The following is a 27,305-nucleotide window of genomic DNA, read 5'->3' on the forward strand; positions in this document are numbered from 1 at the left end:
TTTATACAAGGTTTATTTTGCAAATTTTTATCATTAATAATTTTTCTTATTTTTCATTTAAATAATTTTTTAAATATTCATAACTTCATTGAAACAATTTAAATTTGAAAAAAATCAATTGTATATGATAATAGGGTATTTGGGTAGAGTATGAGTATCCGATAATCCGATGGATATGGGGATGTGGATGAAATTCAATACCCGATGGGTATGAGGATGAATTTAATAAATGGGTATGGGGATGGACGTATGAAATCCGACCCATACCCTACCCATTGCCATCCCTACGAAGCGCAGCATTACGGGAGTTATCTCTTGGATATGTAGAAGGCATTTTTAGATTTCTGATATTGGTGATTGTGATGGCTCACCCATAGATAAAATTTTAAAATGATTTTATAATGGACAAAAATTGATTTCTACGACAACTTGTGTGAACTATTTTCATAAAACAATCACGAATATGAGGTGATTATTACACACACTATTTTCGTAGAGCGATAACAAATCTAAATAGTTGTTGCACAGTCCCACGTCAAGAAACCTTGGGTGTGACAATCAATGACATCCGGAAAAAAAAAAAAAAAAAACCCGTAAAAGCAATTATGCATTTTATTTTATTTTTCTCATCCCAAACACGGTCTTATATTGAAAAGCCTCATGGCGCTTTTAAATTGGAATTTGAAAAATAAAATATTTGAATAATCCGACAAAACTCAGAAGTATACTGGGGATAGGTGGGGCTGCTTAATGGGATCGATCCACGTCCCAAATTGAACATAAATTTATGTTTGACCTCTCGAATTGGATCTAAACATAAATAATTCTCGAAAATGAATCATGATGTAAGCTTGGCTTGAAATCAAATTCGAATGCTTGAAATTTATTTAATTAATATATAATATTATTATACTAATGAAATGTTAAAAGGTGGATAGCTAGCTATCGAAAGATAATTTAGATCAAATTTGATCTCAAAAGGAATAACAAATGAAATATGTTCGAGTTTGGCTCAAGCTATATAATTTCGAATACAAATTAAATATATTTTTTGTGTCGTGAGTTACAAACAAAATTGTCTGGAAAAATAATTATTTTATAATTTTAATATTATTTTATAGTCCAAAAACACATATATTATCTTATCAAGTTTATTTAATATGATGGTATGTGTCTTGTGAGACAGTCTCACGAATCTTTATTTGTGAGACGAATCAATATTACCGATATTCAAAATAAAAAGTAATATTCTTATCATAAAAAGTAATACTTTTTCATGGATGTCCCAAATAAAATATATGTCTCATAAAATACGACTCGTGAGACCGTCTCACACAAGTTTTTGCTTAATATGATACTATTGTTATTGGATTTCAAATAATTTTGTATGATTGTTAAGCACAAGCTTTGTTCGTTTAAACTATTATTTCAAATTATCTTAAAAATGATTTATAGAAAATCCAACGATGAACTAATGATACGCTGGAATACTACTCTACTTTTTCGTTTCCTTCTTTTTTTTAGAAATAAAGTTTACCGAATGAAAAAAGGAGGCGGTGTTCTCCTATGTCTGTGTGGTTTCGTGGGGTGTAAACAAATTGATTCAGCTCGATTTGTATTTGAATTTATCTTGAAATTGATTTCGATATGAACTCGAACTCAAAGTATTGTCCGGCAATTCATGAGCCGCTTGTGGTTTTTAATTGTTTAATATATTATATATTAAATAAATATATTTCGAGCTATTTATTTTTTAATAATAATTTATTATTTTCAAATCATGATGTTTGAGTTGTTACATATTTTAAAAAATTTGATGAGATATCTTAAAATTTGAAAAGCGAAAATAAGCACGTAAAACAAATTTTCTTTGAAATTGAAAAAAAAAATTTGATGTGATAGATGCATTAGTTTAATCACTTTTGCAAGAACATAAAAAATAATTTTTATTTAAGTATTAATTTAGTCAAAAATGGTTATTGTTGGTGTGTTGGAGAGTAAAGATTCGCCACCAACTCGCACAGGCCTACAGCCTTCTTCTTTTTTTCTTTTTCCCTCGCTTTTTAAGGCGAATATATGATTCTTCGCAGCCATGGTCGGCTATACGTTTGTTCTTTTCCACTTTATTAGGTTAAATAATTGCAAAGAACTATTTTTAGCTCTTTGAAAGTGAGAGTTAGCAGCACTTCCTATTACATAAATCCCTACATTATATGACCTTATTTATGGTTTTTTCTTCAAAATCGTGTGACAGTTTAAGCACAATTCATTGATGTGTTCGGGATTAAAATCGAGCAGCGTCTCATATTTATTCAGTATATTAAATTTTTTACTATGCTTGTTTATATTAATGTTGAATTCGGAAAAAAATAAAATAATACGAAAGAACAAAAATGATAAATCCAAACTGAAATTTGATAAGATTGCAGTTGATATATGATAATGTCTGATAATGTCGGGTTCAGTTGCTTGTGATATAATCTTGATGATGGGGGAAAGGTACGCTATTGATAACGTGGATGAGAAGTTGACAGGGAAAAGTGTGTCATCTGATGAAGAATGCCTTAAATAAAGTCTAAATCTTTTTCTTATTTTATCCACACCACCACTGCGCTTTTGCTCCCTAGCTCATTCATCACCGCTTCCGCTTTATTTCCTCATTAATGCTCAAATTTTGGTAAATCACTCATTTTGCTGATCAAGATTTTTGTATTAGTACTGGTTTATGGAGGTTTCGGCGGATTCGAAGTCGTGGAGAGATGATCTGGCGAGCTTAGTGGAAGACTCGGGCATAAGATTCCCAGGTGAGTCAGTCAGAGCTGCGGCAGAGGAGGAGGAGGTCACGACGGCTGGGGAAAGGGAGAGTTTGAAGGATCAAATCAAGGGTTTCGCGGAGGCGTGGGGAGAGATGGTGGTGGAACTGGGGAGAGGGTTGAGGGATGTTGTGCGGCAGACGGTGCTGACTGAGGATTCTTACGCTGTGAAGAGAATCAGAGGACCGCTGGCTGAGGTTTCGGAGAGACTGAGGTTTTTGAATGGCTTCCTGCCGGAGGATCGCCACCCGCTGCACGTGTGGGCGGTGTTTTTCTTCGTTTTCATTCTCGCTGTAGCTGGTAAATTTGAAATTATCTCATGATTTAGCTCTCTGTGATGATCGTATTAATTTTCGCCGAGTTACTACTGGATAAATTTGTTGTTCCAAGTGAACAGTAACTGTGAATCTTTAATGTTCATGGGTTTGCAAGGAATAGGGATACGAGCAAAGGAAATTCTGCACCATTGGACTTTCATTGTAAATTTTGAGTCTGACATTCATTCATTACTAGTTCTCCAAGCATTTTCTTTGTCTAAATATTTGCAGTCCTGAATGTAAATAGTAGATATGAAAGTTACGTTTCGACAACGAAGAAAGTTTCTATACATCCACCTAGTGCTGCGCGTATATTGCTATCGGATGGTAGATATATAGCATATCATCAGACGGGTGTTCCGGCCGATAAAGCTAGATTTACTGTTATAATCCCGCACAGTTTCCTTTCTTCTCGACTTGCAGGTACTAGGCTTCTGTAAATTATGGAATAAAATGAAATATTATATGGACTATTTGAAAAATGAAATGACAGGTATACCTGGTATGAAAGAGTCGTTGCTGGAAGAATTCGGTGTGAGGGTCATTAGTTATGATCTGCCTGGTTTTGGAGAGAGTGATCCTCATACTACTCGAAATCTTAATTCTTCGGCTCTGGATATGTCGCAATTGGCAGATTCGGTGGGAGTAAAAGGCAAATTCTGGGTTGTGGGATACTTGAGTGGCTCGTTGCATGCTTGGGCTGCTTTGAAATATATTCCAGACAAAATTTCTGGTAAAAATCTGGCAGGATGCTGATACTTGAATAATCTTGTCGTATTTTCCTAGTATAATTTTTTATTGAAATTTTTATTTTGACCACAGGAGCTGCCATGTTTGCGCCTTTGGTGAATCCATATGAGCAGAGCATGACTAAAGAAGAGAAGTCGAGAACATGGGAAAATTGGACAAGGAGAAGAAGATTGTTGTATTATCTGGCTCGAAGGTTTCCAAAGGCCCTCAATTACTTTTACCGTCGAGCATTTCTCTCGGGGAAGCATGGACGAATAGATAAATGGTTATCTGTGTCACTTGGAAAGAAGGTGAGTCATGTCGCATATAGTAAATGAACTGGATTACTTGAAAACCAGTTCTTTATGACCCTTGTATCGGCTCCGTAGAAAAACGTTAATAATATTATATTCCACAAGCACCTTCGATTTGATGAAGACGACTTTTAGGCTTTAAGACATTGTGTCGTGGAAGTAGGCCTTCATGGATGGAACCCATAAATATACTGTTATGTTTGTCCAGGATAAAAGTCTCGTTGAAAAACTTGCCTTCGAAGAAATCTGGCACAGAAATGTTGAAGAATCAATCCGCCAAGGTAACACAAAACCTTTCGTGGAAGAAGCCGTGCTGCAAGTTTCGAACTGGGGTTTTAGCCTAACAGAACTTCAAGCACAGCGAAAATGTCAAAGAAAAGGCCTCCTCCCTTGGCTGCAATTCATGTATGGACTACCCGAATGTGAATTAACAGGATTTCTTGGCCCGATTCACATATGGCAGGTCCGTATCTGTTTCATAGTACTTCTGTATTTGAGTTTAAACATAACCTTAACGGGTCGTTATCTTTTTTCGCAGGGAATGGATGATATGGCGGTTCCACCATCAATAACTGATTACATAGCGCGCGTGCTACCAAACGCCAGTGTTCACAGACTTCCGGAAGAGGGTCACTTCTCATATTTCGTCCTCTGCGATTATTGCCATCGGGAAATATTATCGACCCTTTTTGGTATTCCGCAAGGTCCACTTGATACTGAAGATAAAGCTCCAATCAACCACGACGAAATCCGGGATGAGGCAGTTACTGCTTCTGTATGAAACATTACTTCTCTTTGGTATACGACGACAGGGATGTTCTGATTCTTAAAACGGATTGCAGAAATTTTTCTTCCCTTCTCATCTGTTTTCGAGATGGTTGGTATGCACAACAAGAGTCGAGATGAAAGCACTCCTTTTGTTTTCTTGAGCGTAGAAAGCTTTTCTGCCCTTATAGTAAGAAAGAGAGGTGTTGTGTACACGAATGCTACTTTTCACTTTATTTCCAAAATATTGATATACTAATATGGAAAGAGTAACAGAGTTTCAGTGTTGCAACTTACTGGGGTATAATGTTAAAAGAGGCCATTTGGATGAATTTTTATCAATTTTCAATGCGATATTTCTAATGAATAAAAAATTAAAAATTAAGAATAATTTGTATTTATATGAATGTAAATTTGTGGATTTAGCTGATTTCTTATAATTGTGGGAAAAAAAAATCAATTACCTTATAATTATTTTCCTTGATCATTACTTTGTGAGTTTCTCATTTAAATTTACTCATAAATTATGGATTTGCAATAAATCATATTTTTAACTTTTGAACCACCAAGTTTAATTATGATTTATATTTACTAACTTTAGATTCGCTAAATTTTGGGTTATTCTAATAGATTCAGGTTTAGGTTTTGGAAATTAATGAAAAATATTGTTGCCTGAATTTATTCAGTAACTATTTTACGATTCTTACAACTAGGCCTTCGAGAAATTATATGTTACATGTTAGATTTGATGGACCTACCTTTAAAAATGATCCTTCATTTTAGTTTTGACTATGTTATAGTCATTCACATAATTTTTTAAAACTATTTATTAAGAATATTAACAAAGGAATTAACTGATTTAATTATAATCAAGAGAACTAGTCACTATCGTCCAGAAAAAAAAGGCTAGACGAACACGATTAACGAAATAATATGCACAAAAATAAATATCAGACATTTAATTTTTTTTGTGCCATATGAAATATGAATTTTGTGTGCGGAACATATGCTTCTTGTTGAATTTCACAAAAATGCAGATTATATATAACAATGCTGGATAGGAAATAAAAAATGTCGAGGGCAAAGGAATCCATTGATATAAATAAATTCTTACATGCAGAGAAAAGAACCATTTCAGAAGAAAGAAAAATAAACACTTGCCTTTGACATATGTTTCAGAACTGGGATAAATGTGTAGGCTGTGATTGCACCAAAGCGATCATTTATTACTCATCTTCAGGTTTGGTGGAAATTGATTCCCTTTGAGGCCTATGTTTCCTCCATTTTTTCTTCTGTAAAGAAGTTATCCAAGCCGGGACTTCACACCCAGAAGCTGTCATGACATTAGCTACGTTCCTTAAGAATGGAACATCGGCTTCGGTGTATAAGGTTATCGCCTCTCCGTGTCTCCCAGCCCTACCCGAACGACCTTTATGAAAGGTCAGAAAACTTGGTAAAAAACACAAGGAATAATTTGAACAGAATACAAATAGGCTACTTAAGAGTTAAGATAGATTTCAATGTAATTAATAGCCAAACAAGAAAGTGGACCGATTGATACCACCCGTCTCCTACAATTGAACTAAATTGCAATTAATGAGGCCGAACATGTACCCTGGGCTAGTACACCAATTATAGGATTGAACAACAACCATTGTACCCAAAACTATTGCTGATAGTGATTAGTGTTAATCAAGTCTTCTAAACTATGTGACAATTCAAGCGCCACTTTTGATCGTTGTGCGACATATACGGTCAAAGAGGACAAGACGGTTGGCACAATTGATGCCATCGAAATACCTTCTTTTAGGAAAAACGAGGACATGAGAGAACTAGGCATTCAACATTTAACGTACCTATCCTGTGAATGTATGCGGCGGCCGAATCTGGAAAATCATAGTTGATCACACAGTTGACGCCTTTAAAGTCCATTCCACGGGCAATAACATCGGTGGCAATCAAAACCCACGTTTTTCCTGACCGAAAGTTGTCAACTGCACTTTCCCTCTGCATATATAGATTACTGTCATGGAAATCCTGAGGCAAAAAATTCAAACATTTCAACAACCCATTAAACAATATACCTGTATTTCAGAAAGATCAGCATGTATGACATCAGCTCTAACATCGTCATATTTCAGCTCGTCATACAGTTCCTTGGCTCGTTCTTTGTTTTGGACAAAAATTAACATAGGTGGGTTCAAACTCTGCACCAAATATTTTGGGTCATCTCAAATGATGAAGCCTTGTTTTTACTCTCCAATTACAGTAATATATCAAAAACACACTCGTAGATTAGCTTTTATAGAGAGAAATAAGGAAAACCGAGGAAATTGGCCAACTAGGATGTATTATTTATACCTCTGCAAAGCTCTGACGGAGAGCAAGAAGCTTGCCCTCTTCACTTCCTACAAATATGAGCTTTTGATTGATTGATTCAGAAGCAGAGTTTCTGTTCAAACATTTGAGGAGTATCAATTAAGCCACAACAAAATTATTTTTTATCAACATGAAATGATAAATTTGACATATGTTTCTCCACAAGTGCGGCAGCCAGCTCAGGCTAAATACATGATATATCTCCCCAAGTATCAATTCTTACTTTCTGCCAATGATAACACGGACAGCATCATGCATAATCGTGCGTGCAAGCTCTTCAACAGTATCAGGTAAAGTAGCACTGAACAATGAGCGTACAATAGAAGGATTTGAGCATGCTTTGACCACTGCATCAACCTGCTCAACCAAGCCTAACTCAAAATGCTTATCAGATTCATCCAAGACGAGAAACTCAACCCTGGACACAACAAAAAGAAAAACAATTGAACAATCTTAAGGATATTTCTCAAAATCAGAGGTGAACTAGGAATCCCAGTTCCTACTGGCCCAAAACTAGAAAGTTTATATTCAGTTTCAGAATGAAAAGAATCAGCTAGTGCACACACGTTCAAGATTCAAGTATTTCTAGTTATCCACTCAAGTAACAACAGATAAAAGACATATTAGGCTTCACAGAAACGCTAAGTACAATACATTTGGCCGCATATTAACACAAATTAGACGCTATCACTTTTCAATAGTTCTTAGTTTAAGGTGAGAAGGTGCTATAAATTTGGATCAAATAAATATTTCCATATTTCTATCACAAACTTTGGCAGTTTGGAGAAGCCTAGACATTAAGACCTGACACAAACAACAATTACAGAATAGAGATCTTACTTGCTCAAATCAAGTTTTCTTTTGCGAATAGCAAACTGCACCCGAAAAGGTGTAGATATGAGAATATCACAGGGCAATTTTGAAAAATCAGCACTTTTAGTGAGCTGTTTGGTCATTAATTTAATTTTAAACTTCTTTCCCCTGGACAACTTCTTGCATTCTCTCGCTGTCTGAGCAGCCAATTCACGAGTGGGGCAAAGAATCACTGCCCGAACACCATCCTTTGAAGCATGCTGATGACAAGAGATTGCTAAGTAGAATTTTTCGAAATAAAATTTACAACACATAAAAACCTAATGTTTGCATACCTGAAGTTTCATGAGTATTGGGCAGACAAATGCAAAAGTTTTTCCAGAACCAGTAGGAGCACAAGCGAAACACTCTCTTCCCTGGAAAACAGTAGAAAAATAAAATCATTAAAAAATAAAAAATAATAATGGAATACACACGAACATCAGAGCAACATTTGGATAAACAATGGAAGCTCACAATTCCAAGACGTATGACAGCCAGTTGAGCCCAAAAAAATAAAGAAGAAGCAACAACCCAAATTAAAGATCATACATGTAATATGACTGGAATAGCCTGCCTTTGGATGGGCGTTGGTTCTTCAAAACCCAGATCAGCCAAATTGCGCAGTAGGTATGATTTGCAATTATACCTGCACAGAAGAAATTTCCACTAACTCTTCGTCTAAATAATTTGGCAAAGAAATCCGGGGGAAAACAACATGAAGCAGTTGATAACTGAACAAATTTCGTTCTGCCAACATACATTGATGAAAAAAAAAGACACATCTTGAATGCTCGACGGCCACATCTCTGGCTCTGCAACTATCGTTTCGGTTTAAAAAATTAAATCAAGTCCTTTCATACACAATATAGCAACTACCTATGATTAATTTAATGAAGCAATCATATATTAATTTTGGTGATGTTCTTTGGGTGGCATTAGAGGTCCAAGTACTGTATTGTTTCGGTGATTGCTTGGCAAGAAGCAAGGTCAGGTATTCCAACCCTTTCACAACTTTTTAAAAAATATAATTTTAAATTGAGCAAGTATAACAATCTATACTCCTTGTTGATTAAAAGGTCAGCTCATTATAAAGAAGGCTCTTAATATAAGAGTGCAATATTTGAAATTTTGAACTATCCCAGTTCTTAAACAGCCAGATCTCACATAACTCTTTGTTTTATTTCTTTCAGACAGAAGATTGTCTGATGATCATTTTAAGATCAAACGGTGATTTTAAACCTTTAGAAGGTGAGTTTACGGCCACGTTTTTTTACCTTCATTTGGAAAGAAAATTTGAATTGAAAGAACAATTGGAAAGAAAGAAGTAAAAAAAATGTTGCTTTTGGAGTTTCAACTTCAAAGTAAAAAAGAAAAACTCTCTCAGTAGTATTTTATCTAAACACGAAACATCTTCATTTTCTGACGATAAAAAAACTTTCTAAACCAAGTGCTTCTGTATCCAACCTGACCCACAGTTCAACAATCTAATTTAGATGCATGGATATGTTTAAAGAACTAGGAAATGAAACCAATATATTACGGCAGAAATACACAAATCGAAAAACCGAAACAGAAGGAAAATTCTACGAGTAATAACAAATGAATCTTCTCTTACCTTGATCGCAACTCCGTGAAGCTCGTCTGAAGTGGCGATGGAATATTTCTCCCAGAAACATGAATATTATGCTTCTTCCGAAAAAGAGCGTCCCTCTAAAACACCACAAGCAAAAGATTGTGCTAATTTCACCTGCCTTCGCATATTGAAAAAATACAAAAGTTTCTAGCAAAAAAATAATATCAAGATATTTCAGTCCTATGCAACTATGATTTTCGTATATGTAAGAACATATGATAGAACCCATGAATAAATAAATATGAGTGTCCGATAGAGAACCTCCAATCGACGATGATACTCTTTCTTTCTGAGTAGAATTTCCTCTTCATTCCCCTCGCCTACTTCATGTTCAGCTTTCAATTTGGAACGTTTAAACACGTTGAAGCCTTCAACTGGATCTAAAAACCAATAAAATGGAAAAACAAAATTAGACAGTGAAACCAAGCTTTACACGTCGCTTACCCAGTACCAAACTACAACAGCTAAAATATCCATAAAATCTCTCTTTACACCATTGGTTATATGCTTTTGAAATTTGCACTATATCTAGCTCACGTAATCAATTACCAGTATTTACTCCAAAACAGTGAAACAATATCACCTATTAAACAAAAGGACTTCTAAATTAGTTGGTTTCATTTCCATTAACACCAATAAAACAGGGGGAAAGAAAATAAAAATACCTGAAACTACTGCTTTTCTTTTTCTCTTCTTCTCAGCACGTGATTTCGTGCTTTCTTCCGTGGTAATATCCCCATTTTCAATCAACTTAGGCTTCTCTACAATACCACCATCCTCTTTTTTCACCTATACAGAGTGGCACCAAATAAGAAAAAAAAAACTAAATTCGAGAAAAGTTCACATATTAAAGAGCTACGGATTCAAGAAAACCTGCAAGCCACATTCAATTAAAATTCACAACATGCCGTGTTTCCTTGATTCTGCACAATTAATCAATACCTTGAATCTAGCAAAATCACCGGAAAATTTCTGGCGATTGAACTTGATGCCGGAGAACAAAAAAGAGCCGTCCTTCTCCATTAAATTTTTTTAGAGAATTTATGACAATATAATTCAAGACTATGCAGCAAAGGTCGATTTCTTTTTATATATATTATATTGTTTCGGAGGTATAAATTTGATGGCTTCTCGGTATTTTATAATGTATCGAAGCCCTGCTGGGAATTAGGGTTTTAGCTAGCGCACCGCTTACTTGGGATACTATTATTATTATTAACCTTTTTGAGCCCAAACAAAAAGATTTAAGGCTGGGAATTTACATGTAATTAAGTTCTTGGGAGATTCACCCAATCCGCAAGCCTGGAGTCCTGCAAGGTAATAGAGTAAGGTTGTGTTTGGTTGGAGTATAAAATAAACTAATGATTAGTATGTAAATGATAAAGAAAATGATTGTCGTATAAATGTAATATATGATGTAAAATAATATTATGTTTAGTAAAATTTTAGGTGTAGGATAATTTTAAATTTTTTGATGAAAGGACAAAATTGTCCTTTGTTCTTTCTTTTCTTCTTCCACTACGGCTGCGGCGGTCCGACGGCGTTGGTGGTCCGGCGGACGATCCGACGACGATGATCCGACGGTCGAGGTGGCGGCGACGGCGGCGGTGCTGCGGCAGTCCGGCGATGGCGGTGGTCCGTCGGCGTCCGACAACCGAGGTGGCGACGGTGGTGGTCCGGCGGTTGATCCGGCAGCCGAGGTGGTTGCGGTGGTCAGGCGACGGTCCGGGGACGATCCGACGGTCCCGCTGCCGCGGGGGGGTCTGACTCTGACGGCGGCGGGGGCGGTCCGGCGGTCAAGATGGTTCAACAGCGGTGAAGGAGGAAGGGTAAAATTAGAAATAGAGTAGGAATAGAGGAATGATTAATAATACTACGGAGGAATGATGTATTATTTAATCACACGTAATACAATCTAATCATTTATAAGAGGGATTGAGTTGGTTAAATAAAAATCGTACCAAACATTAAATAAAGTGTGATAAAATAATATATCCTACTTAATCCGGCAAACCAAACGCAGTGTAAAGGTTTATTTGTAATGTTAAGTCGTCCATACAAATTATTTACAATATTAATGTCTTTTATATTTTTATTATGTAATCAATTATAACTGTTATTTTTACGTCACATATAGTATTTAAATGACGATGAATGATGAAACCACATGTTTTATTACACATGACATAGAATTGACAGAGGACTCGACATTCATATAATTTTAAATATCGAAACGTTAGTTTTAGATGATAAAATCCAGTGCCTCAACGTTCGTCAAAAGACATGAGAGGTGCCTACACAAGGTGGCTCAGTGCCTGTAGTGAAACAGGGCAGGCGTCCTAGCACATCAAACCATGTCTTGCAGTGTTTAGTCAGCTGAAACACGATTTTAAAGATATAAAAACGAGGATTTCGAGAATTTAAAGACATTTATTCAATTCCAAACCACAAAATATGGAGAAAGAAACTTAGGGTTTGGTTTTCTTCTTCTAATCAACGTTTAGATTACGAGCAAACGAAGCCAATCCAACATATATCCTACGAATTTAACCTAAGGTTTAAGTTTTATTCCAATTTTATGATGTTATTGGGAAGATAGAACCTATGTGACGAAATTTTGGAATACATTTTGCACATAGTACATGATAATTAGATGGGAACGAAATACTCATCCTCGACCTTATTCTCATACTTGGTACATTTCTATGGGAATGCTTATTCGCATGAATATGAGAAAAATCATTCTTACCATTTGGTTTGAGTTTACCTATTCTCATCTTCCAAACATTCTTAATTAACTATATTTTCTCATTATATTTTTTCAAATGATATTATAATAAAATATTTATCATTTATTTATAATTAATAATAATAATAATAATAATTTAATAATAAATAAATAAAGATTTGAAATAGAAATAAATTAATATGAATACAAAATATGATTAAGTATAATCATTATTATTATTATTTAATGATGACAAATAAATATATAAAAATTAACAATAACATAATAAATAATGATGATGATGATGCTAATCATTTAATATTTATCATAGTAAAAAAAACCAATTACAAACAAATAAGTATTTAGCAACAAAAACTCAACAACAATAATAAAACGCTAGTGATAAATAGTTCAAATATATATAAATAAATATTAATAATATTGAGAACAATAAAAATTAATATTTATAATAATTATAAAATTACAATAAATTTATAGTAATAATAATAAATAGAATAATAATATTTATTAAATAAATAATCATATTTCTCAGTATTATATTTTCAAGATATTTGAGTATTAATTAAAACTTAAAAATCCTTTTAAATCACTTCTTCAAACATAATAATATTCGTACCCACAAATGTCTTTGACCGGCAACCACCAAATTGAATACTAATTTGACTGTTACCAAGCCACGTGGACTTCCAGTGCAATATGCATTCTCAACTCTCTCTGAGATTTGCCATAATCCAACTGCAATCGCTGTTAAATATTTGTTGCAGCCATTTAATTTTTTTGGGAGCCTTTATTTAGATTAAGCATTTATTAATTTAATTAATATTTATCACAGATAGCATAGATAGATATATCACAGATATTCAACGAAATATAAATCCAACTATCCAAGCAATGTCAACAGACAAAGCATGGAAGAAGAAAAAAAATATGAAATTTCAAACTATACAACTCTCTGAACACGTGTATGAATAACATTAAGGAAACACAATAAATTAGTTTTATGTATTTCACTATTTGTAATTTTTCTCATCTGATTTGTCAAATTGGAGTTTTAGATCTTTTCTTTTTGTTTCTTTTGTAATTGTTGTAAATTTTTTTGGAGGTGAAGCTGATTTGATGTCAACGTAATGTTTACGCATATGATGTCATATCGTAAACTCACGAAACAACGAAAAAGTATAAAAGCTGAAAAGAGTATGTGTGTCATAAATAAGAAACCAAACTTCGATTCCAGCTTATTAATGATTATTATTTTAATAAGTGCGAACGGTGATAGCATATCAAACATATATATATACGTTTATATAAAAAATCATTGTCAGAGTGACACTCACATATTAACTATGATGAATCATAATAAATTATATGTTCATTAGACGAGTGTCATCTCAACGACGAATTCTTATCCAAATTATATATATATATATATATATATGTTTATATAAAAAATCATTGTCAAAGTGACACTCACATATTAAATATGATGAATCATAATAAATTATACGTTCATTAGACGAGTGTCATCGCAACGACGAATTCTTATCCAAATTATATATATATATATATATATATATTATGTGACATGAATGAACCCAGTCAGATGGCCAAATGGTCGATGCGAGGCCCCCTCCTGAAGCATCCCCACCTTTAGTCAACGACTCAACAACACACGAGCCACACACAAATACTCGCAAAGAAATAAAAGACGCATACAAACATAGAAAACACAAATAACATACAAAAATCCGAGCAAAGATCACAAGTTTTAGCGTAGAATTCAATCGTGCTTCGTGTAGAAAGATGCTAGCTTTATCGAAGCCGATATCAAGTCCAAGCAGGACAGATAAATTTCCGCCGCCGTTGCTGAAATTATTGAGGAGCAATGTGGGGAGCAGAAGCCGCGGAAGATCGCGCACAAGCCCACTCTTCTACACGCGCAGTAGGAAAATTGATGCTGGTGTTGGTGAAAATATTCAGGAACCATCTTCCCCGAAAGTCACCTGCATTGGCCAAGTGCGAGTCCGCCGCTCAGCCGTGTCGAAGGCCGAGAAACCCCTCGGAGCCGCGGTTAGCCGCCGCTCCTGGTGGTGGGTCAAGAAAGCCCTTTTCGGTGAAAAAAATTTCACGCTATCATGCTGCGGAAAGAGGTCATTCAGAAAGGTTTTCTGCAAGTGGGGCTTGTTTTTCAGGTCTGGCTACTGCAAGAAAGTCGACGCCCCGGAGGATTCCTGCAGAACTTATTGTGATCAGAAACGCGAATATTATGAATATTTTGGAGCTGGGGTGCAAGAATTTAAGAGGGATTTTCTTGAATCTCCATCCTCTCCACCAAAAAATGCTTTATTCTTGACAAGGTGTAGATCTGCGCCTTACAGATCTTCTTCATTGGGTGGCAGATTTTGGAGCTCTCCGTTACCTGAAAAAGGATACGAAAACGAGCCAGAGAATGAGGTAAAATCGGAGGAACCGAAGGAGCCCAGATACGAAAATAGTCCAGAAAGCGTAAAGGAATCGGAAAACTCGGCGAGTATTGAGCATGACTCGGAGGAAATTGCAGGAAACTCACTGCACCCATTACTTCTCACAAGGTGTAAATCGGAACCTGCAATAACAGGGACAAGGCTTGATCCAGAAGCAACTCTGTGGAGGCAGAGAAAATTAGGGGCATAATTCAGAGTAATTAATATACTAATTGTGGTTTTTTTTACTATGCATTTCAAGGTAATTGTATTAAGCAAAAGATAATTGAAAATGGAAATATTTTGAATTTAAATATGAACACTGGGTGTATTTTATTTTTGTATAATATGCTACGATGACAGTGGATGTATCATATTATTAAATCAGTGTTTCGTTCACTGAAAGATGTGTGTCACTGAAATGGTTCGGAGTAGTCGTGACTCTATATGTGGCCTGTGGACTGTTCGTTATTTAATACTCTTTGGCGGTACACTGGGCAAAAGCATAATTGGGTGTAGTGGATAACTGTTATAATAATAATAAAATGAATAAAGAAAACAACCGGGGATCTAAATGCATGTATACATTGTTTATACTGAGATTATATTTTCATCGGAGTTATCCGGTTGTTGTTGTGTTTGTATGTGTGCATGACAACATGTGGGACAAGATCAAGGTCACAAAGAGAATAAGAGATTCAGGATTAGTGTGGAGATCCGAACTTAGGAGTAGATTTGATTTCAACGGTTGATGTAGTTGTTGAACAGTAGTTTGTTATGAATTAATTTTGTACAAGACTTGTACTTGTGATCTAAATGTTGATCTTGTAAATGAAATAAGATTTATTTAATTTGTTGTGCACTTATGTATTTTTTTTAAAAAAAAATTTATGACCCAAATTACTTAATTATTACATTTGATCATAATAATAATGATTAAGAAGACGAATTAGGTTCGGGTCCCCACAACGGCTCTACTATTTCTAGTAAAAATTATGTAATTAAAGGGAATAATTTTTTAAAACAAAATCTGATTTTCTTATAAACGATGTGCTGTGAAATTTGATGTTAGTTGCATCAATTTTTATGGTATAATATAATAATTTAAAAATATAATTTATGTAATTGTCGTAAACAAAATCATAATTTAATACACAACATGATAAATTTGGAATAAACAAGTTCCTTTCAATAGAAGAGTGAGCGTAGAATCACGACTACGAATCAATCAAGACGTGGAGCGTTAATTTCTTCGAAAATTTCATATGTTAAATTCAATATTGAAGATAGACAGATAGATGACATTTTAGCATTTAAACCAAATAAATCAGGTTTGAATTGCACAGGCTTTGTTAACCTAGTGGCATAAGCCTTCCGTATTTTAATTTGAATCGAATTCGAGCCAAAATCATTCACAATCGAGCTATTCTACGACTTAAGAATTTTTTATTTTTATTTTTTCAATTAAACTCCCTGATTGTAAAAAACCTCCTTAATAAAATTCTAACTTAAATTCAAACGCCTGAATATAAATAGTGTCCAATTTTTTTATTCGTTTGGAACGCAAAGCTCGACTCAGCACCGATTCTCTGTTGGGCTTTCGTGTGCTTGACTGGGCTTCGGTGGATATAATTTTCAATTCAAGCCCAACAAAGGCCCACTAAAACACGTCGACTTTACGAACCATCGGAGCCCTAAATCTAACCGACACGGTGACACATTCGTAAACTCGAGGTGCAAAGCAAATTAACGAAACTATAAAACCCGGTTCAATGAAACCCAAACCGGTTAAGTTTGTTAAACCCGGCAGTGTTCCAATCCAAACCGGTTTTACACGAGGGAAATCGTGCTAAAAACTAGACATTTTTTTCCCTTCCCAAAGCTCAATTTATTCGAGTCGGACTAAATTCGAGCTTGAACCTTGATTGATTAACTCGCCAACTTAGACCCGAATGAATGCGTGTAGATTCCACTAACTCAATACGAAGTCAAGATTTACGAAATGAAGCGGTTATGAAAATGATCGTCTCTAAGAATGAATATTGAGAACCACAATTTAAAATATAACAACTAAAAAGTGGACCATTTATTCCTGCTGAAATTTAAAAACCTGATATTCGATAATTCTTAAAAAAATGGAGGCCCATCATTTAACGCTGACACATCCACCCAATCAATGCCTTTACAAATTGGGCACCTTAGTAATTGTGACGAAAAGACTACAGTCATTCGACGACTTATTCTTGATACTTTTGCGGGGAAATATGGGAGAATCCTATTACACAAATTCTGTCTCGATGTTTCGTGTGTTTCATAAATGTCGTAACATGTAACCTATGGTCCAAGATGAAACGCGTGACGTATCAACCACGGAGCTACACATTTTGTTATATATTGCATAGTAAGAATTGATAGATTGAGAGATACAGCACGGTGATCGGAATGATATAAATTTTAACTCTTTTTTTTAAAGTATTGTGTCTACGCTTGCCACTTTCGAGTTTTATTATATAAGATCCAATTACGGATCATTTTATCACGAGAATCAAACATGAAATATTAGTTTCAGTATATATAAAGTTGGGGTAAAATTTAAATTTTCCCCATTGACTAGTTGCAACTAGCAGCACTTGTAGACATTGAACCATAACAAATTCAAATTTAAGATAGAATTTTTTGAAAAATTCAGCATTGTACTCCAAAGTAAATTGACATATATGTTAATAAATTCACGCGTCGACCTTATTCACCGGCTTTTTATGCCATCCCAAGCCTATGGGAAAACAACGTCTCATCCCCAATAAATCCTTAGTCCTCTCCCAGCATTGCATTAAATTTCCCAACTACAAATGGTCACAAAGATTAATGAATGATGACGCCATACTTGATCATCACTGAAGTGCAATTAAAGAAAAATGCCCACATTCCAAAAAAAAGAAAGAAAGAAAGCAACCCAAGAAATTACAATGCATTATTACAAACAAAAAATCGATACAAATCACGAATATACAAATAGTAAAAGAATATGAGATGCTCATATATGATGAGTATCATTAAACTCATATTTAAAATACTGTATATTCTAAATAGTTTTTGGTCGATTCAGCCGCCGTTAAGAAGGATAAAAACCGCTCGAGGTTGAGACTAGTATCTGTGATGTGAGTATCATGTTTTATTGGTAGAAGACATTGTAATGTCCGAACATGTAGATATATGCTCCTTGTAGATTACATTGAAATGATGAAGAAATATGGGAACATATATAACGTGACGAAATGATGATTATGCAGAAAAAGTTGGGGAATTCAAGATATTTATATTATTATATTATATATAATAAGGACATGCATAAAATGTTAGATTATTGTGTAGTGAACTCCAGCCAAAACATATCTAAGATATTTTCAATAATACACACATGGGAATGTCCACAGTTTGCCCATAACGACAATGGGTACACTCATCCCATTCACAATATTCTTGCGAATATATACAGAATATTATATATATATATATATAATTTTGAAAACGAGGTTTAAATTTGATCAGACCTTCGTCGTATGTATTAAATATATATGGTTTGTTTGAAAATAATATATTATTGATCACAGGAAAACATGCATGCATTTATAAGGCACTGCTTGCTCGTGGAGTATTGTGATGATCATTAATGAATCAATCATCGGGATGATACAAGGATATTGAATCTCATATTTCGTGCTAAATTGTTATACATTAATAAATAATCACAGTCTCAGTAAATATAAATACGAATCTTATAATAAATTTTTTCTTAAAAAATATTTGACCAAATATATAATATATCGATTATCTTCCCATTCTTTCTCCACACCTAAACACTGAATGATGAAAGTGGAGATCTCACGCTGTATAAATGTCACCAACCGACACATCCCAATCAGGTCCTTGCAATATATTGCTGTGCAGATGGTGATGCTCTCACTTTCTGAATTCTCTCGAATATCATTCATATTTCTCCATACATAAACTTGCGCTTTCTTTTACGAAAAATCGCCCAAAACAAACAAAAAGAAAAGAAAGGGGAGTTAATCCATTACATCGATATCTTGGGACATGGAGTTTAAGGCTAGACTCATCGGAACATTGCTTCTCTTTATCATCGTCGTGGCACCGAGTTTCTCCGCAGGTTTTCTCCCATTCCATATTCTTTTTACTATGATGTCTCCATAAGTTTGTTGTCCTGTGCGTATGAATGCATGTACTAGTTGTGCTCGATAGGGTCGAAATTTGTGGTAGACTGAATCTGGATGTGATAAGCCAACGAAATAATGATAGTTTTTATGTGGTTAGAGTGTAAAATTTTTCGTGATATGAATTTATGGGTAGTTTGAAATCATAATCTTGATTGGGTTACTCGGATTTGTTAGGAAATGAATGCGAGTTGTGCGTGTTTTTCTCAGGGAAATTGCAAGTGAAAAGTATGGAATCTGACGTTTATGATATTGATTATCGAGGCCCAGAGACTCACACGTATCTCCCGCCACCAAATCTGGCTGCGGATCAGCCCAATGTCGACACAATAGCAGGCTTGGCCCATCATGGATCTAGAGTTCGAGAGGTCCAAAAACATGTAAAATCTCTCCTCCGAAAATAAATATTTTGTCACGAGAAAATGTTGGGATATTTGATTTTGGCAAAAACTTGTGTTTGACGATCTTATTAGTCGTATTTTGTGAGATGAGTCTCTTATTTGGGTCATCAATGAAAAAATATTATTTTTTATGCTAATAGTATTATTTTTTATTTTGAATATCGGTAGGTGTTGACCCATCTCACATATAAAGATTCGTGAAACCGTCTCACAAAAGACCTACTCTTTGATTTTTTAACATCGTGTGATTAATTTGAAGATTGTAAAATGATTTGTTGCATTAATAATATATAAAAAATAATAGAGTTGTTTTATGGAGTTGCGATAAATATGAAATATATGTTTTGTAATTGAAAGGTGTATGTTATAATTGAGTTTTACACTTATGAGACCGTCACATCCGTTGAATATTAGTCTCATATGGACTATAAGCTTATTAGTCAACATATAAAAGAAAACATTGCAAGAAAGATGAAAATCACCCTTACTTATTCTTTATATGCATTATTTGATTGTTATAATAAATCTTCTCTTCGTGAAACCTTGTTTTCAGGAGAAGAATTTTCGAGGCTGATCGGGATCGATGAACTGTAAATCACTGTTTCTAAAGGGAGAATTGTGTGATTCATTAAAGTTTTCTATTTCAAATTACTACTATTTGAGTTTATAACTACTAATATGTATTTTGCCCTAGATTTAGAGATTTTTAAAATATTTAGATTGCCATGAGTTTTTTTAGTTAAATAGGTAACTTCTAGATAGAATTATGACTACAGTTTGATGTAATCAGCTAGCATTTTGGTTTTTATATTTCATAATAAACAATGTAATATGTATGGTTGTTGTCATACATATTAATAATGAAGTCATTAATAAAAACAATTCTAAATCACAATTATTTTATAATAAAAAAACTCATACATATCAATTTTATGATATGAAAGTATAGTTTGATCTTATCCACCGCCAAGTATTATTTTTTACACAAAAATATTATGAGACGGTTTCACATATTAAATTTTATGTGACAAATCTTCGACTTAACATATATCTACTATGTTGTTTGTGTCAAAATTATTATTTTTTGTTTACTATATAGATTAGATCTGTTTTTGTTATATATATATATATATATATATATATAAACCTTTTAATTATTTTATCATAGGAAGAGATTGACCGTTTCAATGCTTATGTTAAAAAGAAAAGGAGAAAAAGACAAGCTCAAGAGCTTCACGCGGTCAAATTCTCTTTAATTTATTTAGGTGTCTTTTTCTTTAATTATCTCAACTTGATATTATTTATTTGAACATATTTTAAATTATTTACATCTAAGTCATTATATTTATTAATTTTCAATCTATAATCGAGTTGTTATGCATCATAGAATCAATCAAATTTTGGGAATTTACATAACTTAAATTTTCACTTCTCACAATATAATTTATGAGTTAATTTAATTAAAATAATTGTTTTAAAATGAAATAATTAATTTTAATAAAAAATGTCTCGAATTATCATCGAGTAATTTTAATAAACTTATGTCCCAAAAATACATCCCATAGATATTTTTTTATTGTTTCCCACTTTACCCAATGAAAACTATTAATTAATTATTTAAAAAATATATATCAATAAAAAATAAATTAATAATTGCCACAATGCCACCAGGCAGCAACCGCGTGGCGAGATAAGCAATTCGAGAAAGACCATTTCTTGATCTCACCGCTTAATTTACCACGACGCACAACTCAGATTTCGACATTTTGTCTGCGTTATTTTGTTATTCGAATGGCGAATTTCGAGGAATCAAACCCTTTGCTTCCAAAGCAACCCCAAGAATTTGAGGCTACAAAGGATGAAAAGAATCCCACCGCCAAGAACGGTGCAGCTCATCCTCCCGCAGCGGTGTCGATTGGCTGGACTGCCGATGGGCTTCCGGTTGGTGAGGTCCATATGCAGAGGTCCCAATGGGATTCCGGCATCTTCGCTTGTCTTGGGAGAACCGATCAGTTTTGTAGCAGTGATCTTGAAGTTTGTGAGTCATTCTTTCCTGATAATTGTCCTGCACAAATCAAGATTTATATATATATTATATATATATATATTTGGCTTGTTGAATCACGTGTTTGCAGATCGTTCCCTGATTGGTGATGATTGACCTAAGGCAAAAAGTCAAAACAAAATTGGCTTAAATGGAATCGAATTGCTTGTGTTGATTGGGCAGAAAAAAATTTGTTTCTTAAATGTGTGACATAGTAAATAAAATGAAAAATATGATCAAGAAAGCGTATCATCAAAGGATAGAAAAGGGGGATATCTGAAAAACTAACATGATTTGTTTGATCATGCTTGAACCTAGTTGTATTAAATGAGTTTCTGTGGTCTTTAAAAGTCCGCCCATAGGGTGCACCTAGCCACCTATGCTTTAGGATCATAAAGCTAATGCCTCTGTGCCCTCTAAATGCTTCATGCTCCTTTGAACTTTAGTTGCTAATTAAAGTAAATTGGAATACCAAGGCTACTCAGCACAGCGGTCGTTGTTTCTTCTGAAAAAGTTGTGAAGTTTCTTGTTTTTATTTTTTTTTATCTGTTTTCTTCATATGTTCTTGCTTACTGTTTTGATGGTGAAGAAATTGTATTTTTATGTAGATTTAGTCCTTTCAAACTATTCAAATATCTGGTGTCTTTTCTTGATCATGTTCTTTCTGCAACATAATGTTTCTTGAAATTATTCATGTTTGTGGTCATATTTCGCTGCTTCCTCTTTGTTTTGTCCAACTGCTTCATTGCTTCCAGTGAGTTTCATTAAGATTTCAAAAGCATATTGCGTTGTTTAGACATTACATCTGGAAAATGTAACTTTCCCAATTTTTTTTTCTATTCTTCATGAGTGTTTGATTATTCTGCATCGAGTAGGTTTGCTGGGTAGTATCGCCCCTTGCTTGCTCTATGGAAGCAATGTTGAGAGACTCGGATCCACTCCCGGTACTTTTGCAAATCATTGCTTGCCATACACTGCTTTGTACTTAATTGGGAATTCATTTTTCGGTGGGAACTGCCTTGCACCCTGGTTCTCTTATCCCACCCGTACTGCCATGCGACGGAAGTTTAACCTAGAGGTTGGTTTTGTTTTTAAATTTTCATGCCATAATTTGACCGAAGATGTATATAAATTGCTATTCCCCTTGTGCTGTTTGCCTTTAACTTTTAAACGATCAAAGACGCATTTTTACAAATGCTATTTTCCGTATCTATTTTTTACCAAATTTACTATGGTTGCAACTTCCAATATGCTATTTTCCCGTTGTGACCGTTGGTGGAAAAGTACTTTGTGTTGGGCGAGGAAGAATGCAGGCCATCTTAGGCATTTTGGGGTTTAAATTTTTAGAGAATTGTGATTAAAATTTTAATTTTGTTTAGCTGAGGGTGGCATGAATCCGGACATGCTATTTTTCTGTAAAATTTGTCTAATACTTTTCAGTCATCATTCCGCGTGAACAGCTTGTTTTGATCCCTTAGTGCTGTCATGTTTTTAGAGCAACAAATGAAATTACCATTGAACGCGATTGTTTCTACTTTGCATTACGATTTACAGTAAAAAAATATGTATACACTCCTTTCTATATTCATGTTTCACAGCAGATAACTGTATCACTGTCATCCATTTTAATGTCCTTACTCTTTAATACTGATCCAAACTTGATAGTCACCCCCAGTCTATGATAAGCATGTAGAAAATTTATGATTCATGCCTCATAAACTTTCACTGCAAATGGAAGAAATATGTCTTGCATTTTCTGGTTTACGTGTGCAAGGCGAGCTTTATTAGTTTATAAACCTATCATCTGCAGTCTTCTTTAATGACCCAAATCCTTATTTTGAATGAAGTACTAATTAAGATATGATTAAATAGTTGTTAATTAAGTATTACTAAAGAATTGATAATTCAGAATAACGAAATTAAAATGGACCACCCAACCTACTTCAAATTTCATTATCCCGAGAAATCCAACTAGACGAATGAGATTATAGCACGTGACAAATAAGATTGATTTCAAATCTTCTAAACTAGTACGGATGCAGCCTATAAATGGAAGCTTTCCTAAACCACTTTCCTTCAGCTACTCTCTCTCGAGTTCTAGTCATAATTTCTAGGGCGCTACATCTTCACTTTACCATTGTTGTGTCACGATCACGAGCCAAGCAAAGACTTCCAGAATTCCATGGGCAACACAAGTTCGCAGCACTTTCCCTCATTGTGATCTAGAGTTGCATATATGACATTGAAATAGTAACGCGGCCCTAAACTTTTGTAAATACTTGAATTGTAGTATTATCATTTGCTATGCCTTTTGTTCAACGCTAGATTTCCTGTCCTATCAAATTAATGACCTCGCCTTGAATTGATTGTCTGGTCTATGGTAGATTTCTATCTTACCCTAAACACATTGCACAACAACAGGGAAGCTGCGAGGCATTTAGCAGATCATGTGGGTGCTGTGGAAGCTTTGTGGAAGATGAGGTTCATCGGGAGCAATGCGAAACGGCCTGCGATTTTGCTACTCACGTCTTTTGCCATCCATGCGCCCTTTGTCAAGAAGGTCGTGAGGTACGTCGTAGGCTTCATCATCCTGGATTCAACACTCGACCGGTCTTGGCCATGATTCCGCCGGGTGGCCAGACCATGGGGCGTTTGGGCTAAATTTGTTTTGAGCATCTTATACGAATCGAATATAGAAAACACTGTGATACTTTGTATCCTTCTGTTGGATTGCATCATGTGTCCTGTGTTCTTGTTAGTTTGTCCAATAAGTTTGTAACATTGTGGTTATATTTGGTATCTATTAAATTAAAACTTCAAATATTTGGGTATTGTTTGGGTTTCATTTTAATCATTTATGGACGTGTGTTTTCTTCAAATGCTTATTTTGAAATTGTATTGATAAACGTTATGTATATTTTGATATTTTCTTTGAAAAAAATCGTTAAGATATGGTAGAGTAATTGCTTTTGCAAAGACGGGGATGATAAATAAATAATGTGATAACAAATTAAGTTATAAAGATAAATATTATAGATGGACGATATTATGATTTTAAAATGATTTATTAATTTTTCTTCTTCTAAAAAATGATCAAAATACTCATATTGATATATATATTTTTGCTATTTCTTTTCTTTTTAGAAATTAAATTACAATTATATATAATTTGGATACATTTCCGCAAATATATTCCAAAATAAATCCGAATATTAATTTTTTCGTATAAATATTCCGTTGGTTGTTATTTTTTCTTTCTATTGGCTAAGTAAATGTATGTGGTAATAATGAATTGAGACAAAAGGTGGTTTAGAATTGGATGATGTGGGATTAGTGATATACGTAAATAAATAAAATAAAATTATTAATATATATTTTTTGTCATAATTTTTCATGAGAAATTTGTAAAATAACATTTATTATTTTCTTAAAAAAATAAATAACAAAGGTTAAAAAAAAACCTCTTTTTCAAACTAATCGAAAGAATATCGTCGGTCACTTATTTAGAAGTGTCAATTTTGTTAGTTTATTATTTAATAAATAGTTCAGATAGATAATAAAAAGTTTATTGAATCCAATTCAAGCAACATCACAGATGTATATAAATATATAGTAACCAATTTAAAGATTTCTAACAAAGGGCATTTGGTCTAGTGGTATGATTCTCGCTTAGGGTGCGAGAGGTCCCGAGTTCAATTCTCGGAATGCCCCTTTCTTTTTACTTTTGCTTCTTTTCTGTTTGGACTTCAATTAGCTGAGCCCAACTTTGACTTCATCAGGAAAGAATGGCATACATAATGGGCCTAATAATGGGCTTCATCAAAATCTATTAATATTTTTTTACTATATTTATTGATACAAAGTCGATATTTATGCTCTATTTTTTTATTTGTATTATATTTGTGAATAAATATGGAAGGCAGGAATAATTTTGAACCCTGAGGTAAACTACATTGATAAAAAAACAAAAACTGCACAACTAATATTAATATTTTATTGTTCATGGAGATAGAATTTTAATTGAAGTGAGAAATGCACTTTTATTATTTGAAAACAAGATGTGTGAAGCTTTTCTGTTCTTACCTACTGCAAACCTCATGTCCCGCTACTTGCACGGTCCCGCAATTTACCGGAAATATCTGACAAAGAAATCAAGGAATCAGATACAAAACAGCTCAAATCGCCAAATATTACCGCTTTCAGTAAACATAAATTATTTTTCAACAAATTTTAAAGAGAAAAAATAGCTTTTGTTTTAAAAAAAGAACAGTATCCGGCTACAGGTAGACCAATATTAGATTCTAACGAATAATGCCAGAAATTACCTGTATTAACTAAATCATCGCCACCATACTCACACAAATTTCATGTGAAAAAACAGGAACCAACAATTAAACAGGACACAACAAAACTCCGAAAAACAAGGCTGCATGTATTCACAACAAAAGCGAACGACTTTAATTTGTATACCAGGATCGTATTAAAAAAAGCATCAATGATCAAAAAATTACAGAGAGAAAAAAAACTAGTTAATCGGGTTTTTTTTCCCACAGAAATCAGGACCAATAATTAAGCAACGGTTACAGATAAAAACGTAGAAACTTCGGCCAAAAAAAAAAAGATAAACCGATGTGATATAATCACATGGTAAATTCAGCTTTTAGCAAACAAGAAACATTCGGAAACACGAAACTTTCGTCAATCGATGATCGGACAATTCGGATGAATGATCAACGCGTCGCCGAGGTATGGATACATACAGTTGGCAAATCCAACACGGAGTCGGGAGCGTCGAAGAGAGGAAAGTTGATGGTAGATCGGGAGATAGTGTAATTTGGGCAGCAACACTCACAAGTAAAAAGACTTGCATATAAATATCGAACGACGGTTTCGCTTTCCACTCCATGCACTTTTTCCCATTAACTTTAACACTGATCCTCAAAATAATATTAGCTATTGAAAGTTGATTTAATATATCTGAATAGAGATTATTATTATTTAATTGCTTTATGATTTTGTTAAATTATTGATTTAAAATATGAAATAGTTATTTTTTTTGTAAAAAAATCGAGAAGAACTACTTCGAGTTAAATTTAATGAACATGTTCGTAAAATTATGAATTTTTTAGCTCTATATATTTATTTATTTATTTGAAATTAATTTATGTTTTGAACTTAGAAATATTGTCGGTCTAAGTTAGGAAAAAATCACGGTGGAGAAGATGTACAATCAAATGTTATGACTTAAGTAAAAAAATTCCTTGATAAGATTAGTTGTGCCCTAAGTCAGTCAAAAGGCTTTCACAATTTGAGGTGTGAAAATTTGTTTTCGAAGCGTCCATGTCTTTACCAATCTCATACACAAGTACTAGATATTTGTAACATATATATTGGTTACCATGGATCCTATGATATTCAAATATATATAAAAACTCATACGAGATCGTTTCACGTATCAATTTTATGAGATAAATATTTTATTTGACTTAATTCGTTAAAAAGTTATTACTCATCGTCTTAAAAAATATTATTTTATAATCCAAATATGGTTCGGATTAACCATTTCACTAAAGACCTATAATTTGTATCATATCAAAGCAACTATGAAGGTTTGG

The 27,305-nt window shown here is 33.9% G+C and overlaps 5 protein-coding genes, 1 long non-coding RNA gene and 1 other non-coding gene across 7 annotated transcripts; 6 read left to right on the forward strand and 1 right to left on the reverse strand.

Moving 5' to 3' along the window:
* The first annotated feature begins 2,461 nt into the window (after nt 1-2,461).
* Nucleotides 2,462-5,270, forward strand: LOC142526476 (uncharacterized). Its single transcript, XM_075630904.1, has 6 exons — nt 2,462-3,113; nt 3,362-3,553; nt 3,624-3,863; nt 3,953-4,170; nt 4,382-4,636; nt 4,712-5,270. Exons 1-6 carry the CDS (start codon nt 2,726-2,728, stop codon nt 4,952-4,954), a joined length of 1,536 nt encoding a protein of 511 aa, XP_075487019.1. The 5' UTR covers nt 2,462-2,725; the 3' UTR covers nt 4,955-5,270.
* Nucleotides 5,271-6,003: 733 nt separating this feature from the next.
* Nucleotides 6,004-10,999, reverse strand: LOC142526468 (DEAD-box ATP-dependent RNA helicase 57). The gene is made up of 12 exons (XM_075630897.1): nt 10,748-10,999; nt 10,471-10,594; nt 10,067-10,185; nt 9,788-9,882; nt 8,722-8,818; nt 8,466-8,546; nt 8,158-8,390; nt 7,541-7,735; nt 7,300-7,390; nt 7,023-7,145; nt 6,795-6,945; nt 6,004-6,367 (listed from the first exon to the last, which is right to left on the reverse strand). The coding sequence occupies exons 1-12, from the start codon at nt 10,826-10,828 to the stop codon at nt 6,165-6,167; spliced, it is 1,593 nt and encodes a 530-aa protein (XP_075487012.1). The 5' UTR covers nt 10,829-10,999; the 3' UTR covers nt 6,004-6,164.
* A 3,177-nt stretch (nt 11,000-14,176) lies between these two features.
* LOC142526484 (uncharacterized) lies at nt 14,177-15,353 on the forward strand. Its single transcript, XM_075630917.1, has one exon. The coding sequence runs from the start codon at nt 14,355-14,357 to the stop codon at nt 15,222-15,224; it is 870 nt and encodes a 289-aa protein (XP_075487032.1). The 5' UTR covers nt 14,177-14,354; the 3' UTR covers nt 15,225-15,353.
* Nucleotides 15,354-18,871: 3,518 nt separating this feature from the next.
* Nucleotides 18,872-20,372, forward strand: LOC142537306 (uncharacterized). Its single transcript, XM_075642850.1, has 3 exons — nt 18,872-19,181; nt 19,456-19,625; nt 20,200-20,372. The coding sequence occupies exons 1-3, from the start codon at nt 19,109-19,111 to the stop codon at nt 20,218-20,220; spliced, it is 264 nt and encodes an 87-aa protein (XP_075498965.1). The 5' UTR covers nt 18,872-19,108; the 3' UTR covers nt 20,221-20,372.
* LOC142537307 (uncharacterized) lies at nt 19,636-20,104 on the forward strand. The gene is made up of 2 exons (XR_012818516.1): nt 19,636-20,009; nt 20,061-20,104. It is a non-coding gene; the product is annotated as an uncharacterized LOC142537307 (long non-coding RNA).
* A 938-nt stretch (nt 20,373-21,310) lies between the features above and the next one.
* On the forward strand, nt 21,311-24,513 carry LOC142526489 (cell number regulator 8-like). The gene is made up of 3 exons (XM_075630930.1): nt 21,311-21,684; nt 22,566-22,768; nt 24,112-24,513. Exons 1-3 carry the CDS (start codon nt 21,438-21,440, stop codon nt 24,349-24,351), a joined length of 690 nt encoding a protein of 229 aa, XP_075487045.1. The 5' UTR covers nt 21,311-21,437; the 3' UTR covers nt 24,352-24,513.
* Nucleotides 24,514-25,329: 816 nt separating this feature from the next.
* On the forward strand, nt 25,330-25,401 carry TRNAP-AGG (transfer RNA proline (anticodon AGG)). The gene has a single exon. It is a non-coding gene; the product is annotated as a tRNA-Pro (tRNA).
* Nucleotides 25,402-27,305: the final 1,904 nt, after the last annotated feature.

Source organism: Primulina tabacum, chromosome 2 (assembly GCF_025594145.1).
Source record: "Primulina tabacum isolate GXHZ01 chromosome 2, ASM2559414v2, whole genome shotgun sequence".
Classification (NCBI taxonomy): domain Eukaryota; kingdom Viridiplantae; phylum Streptophyta; class Magnoliopsida; order Lamiales; family Gesneriaceae; genus Primulina; species Primulina tabacum.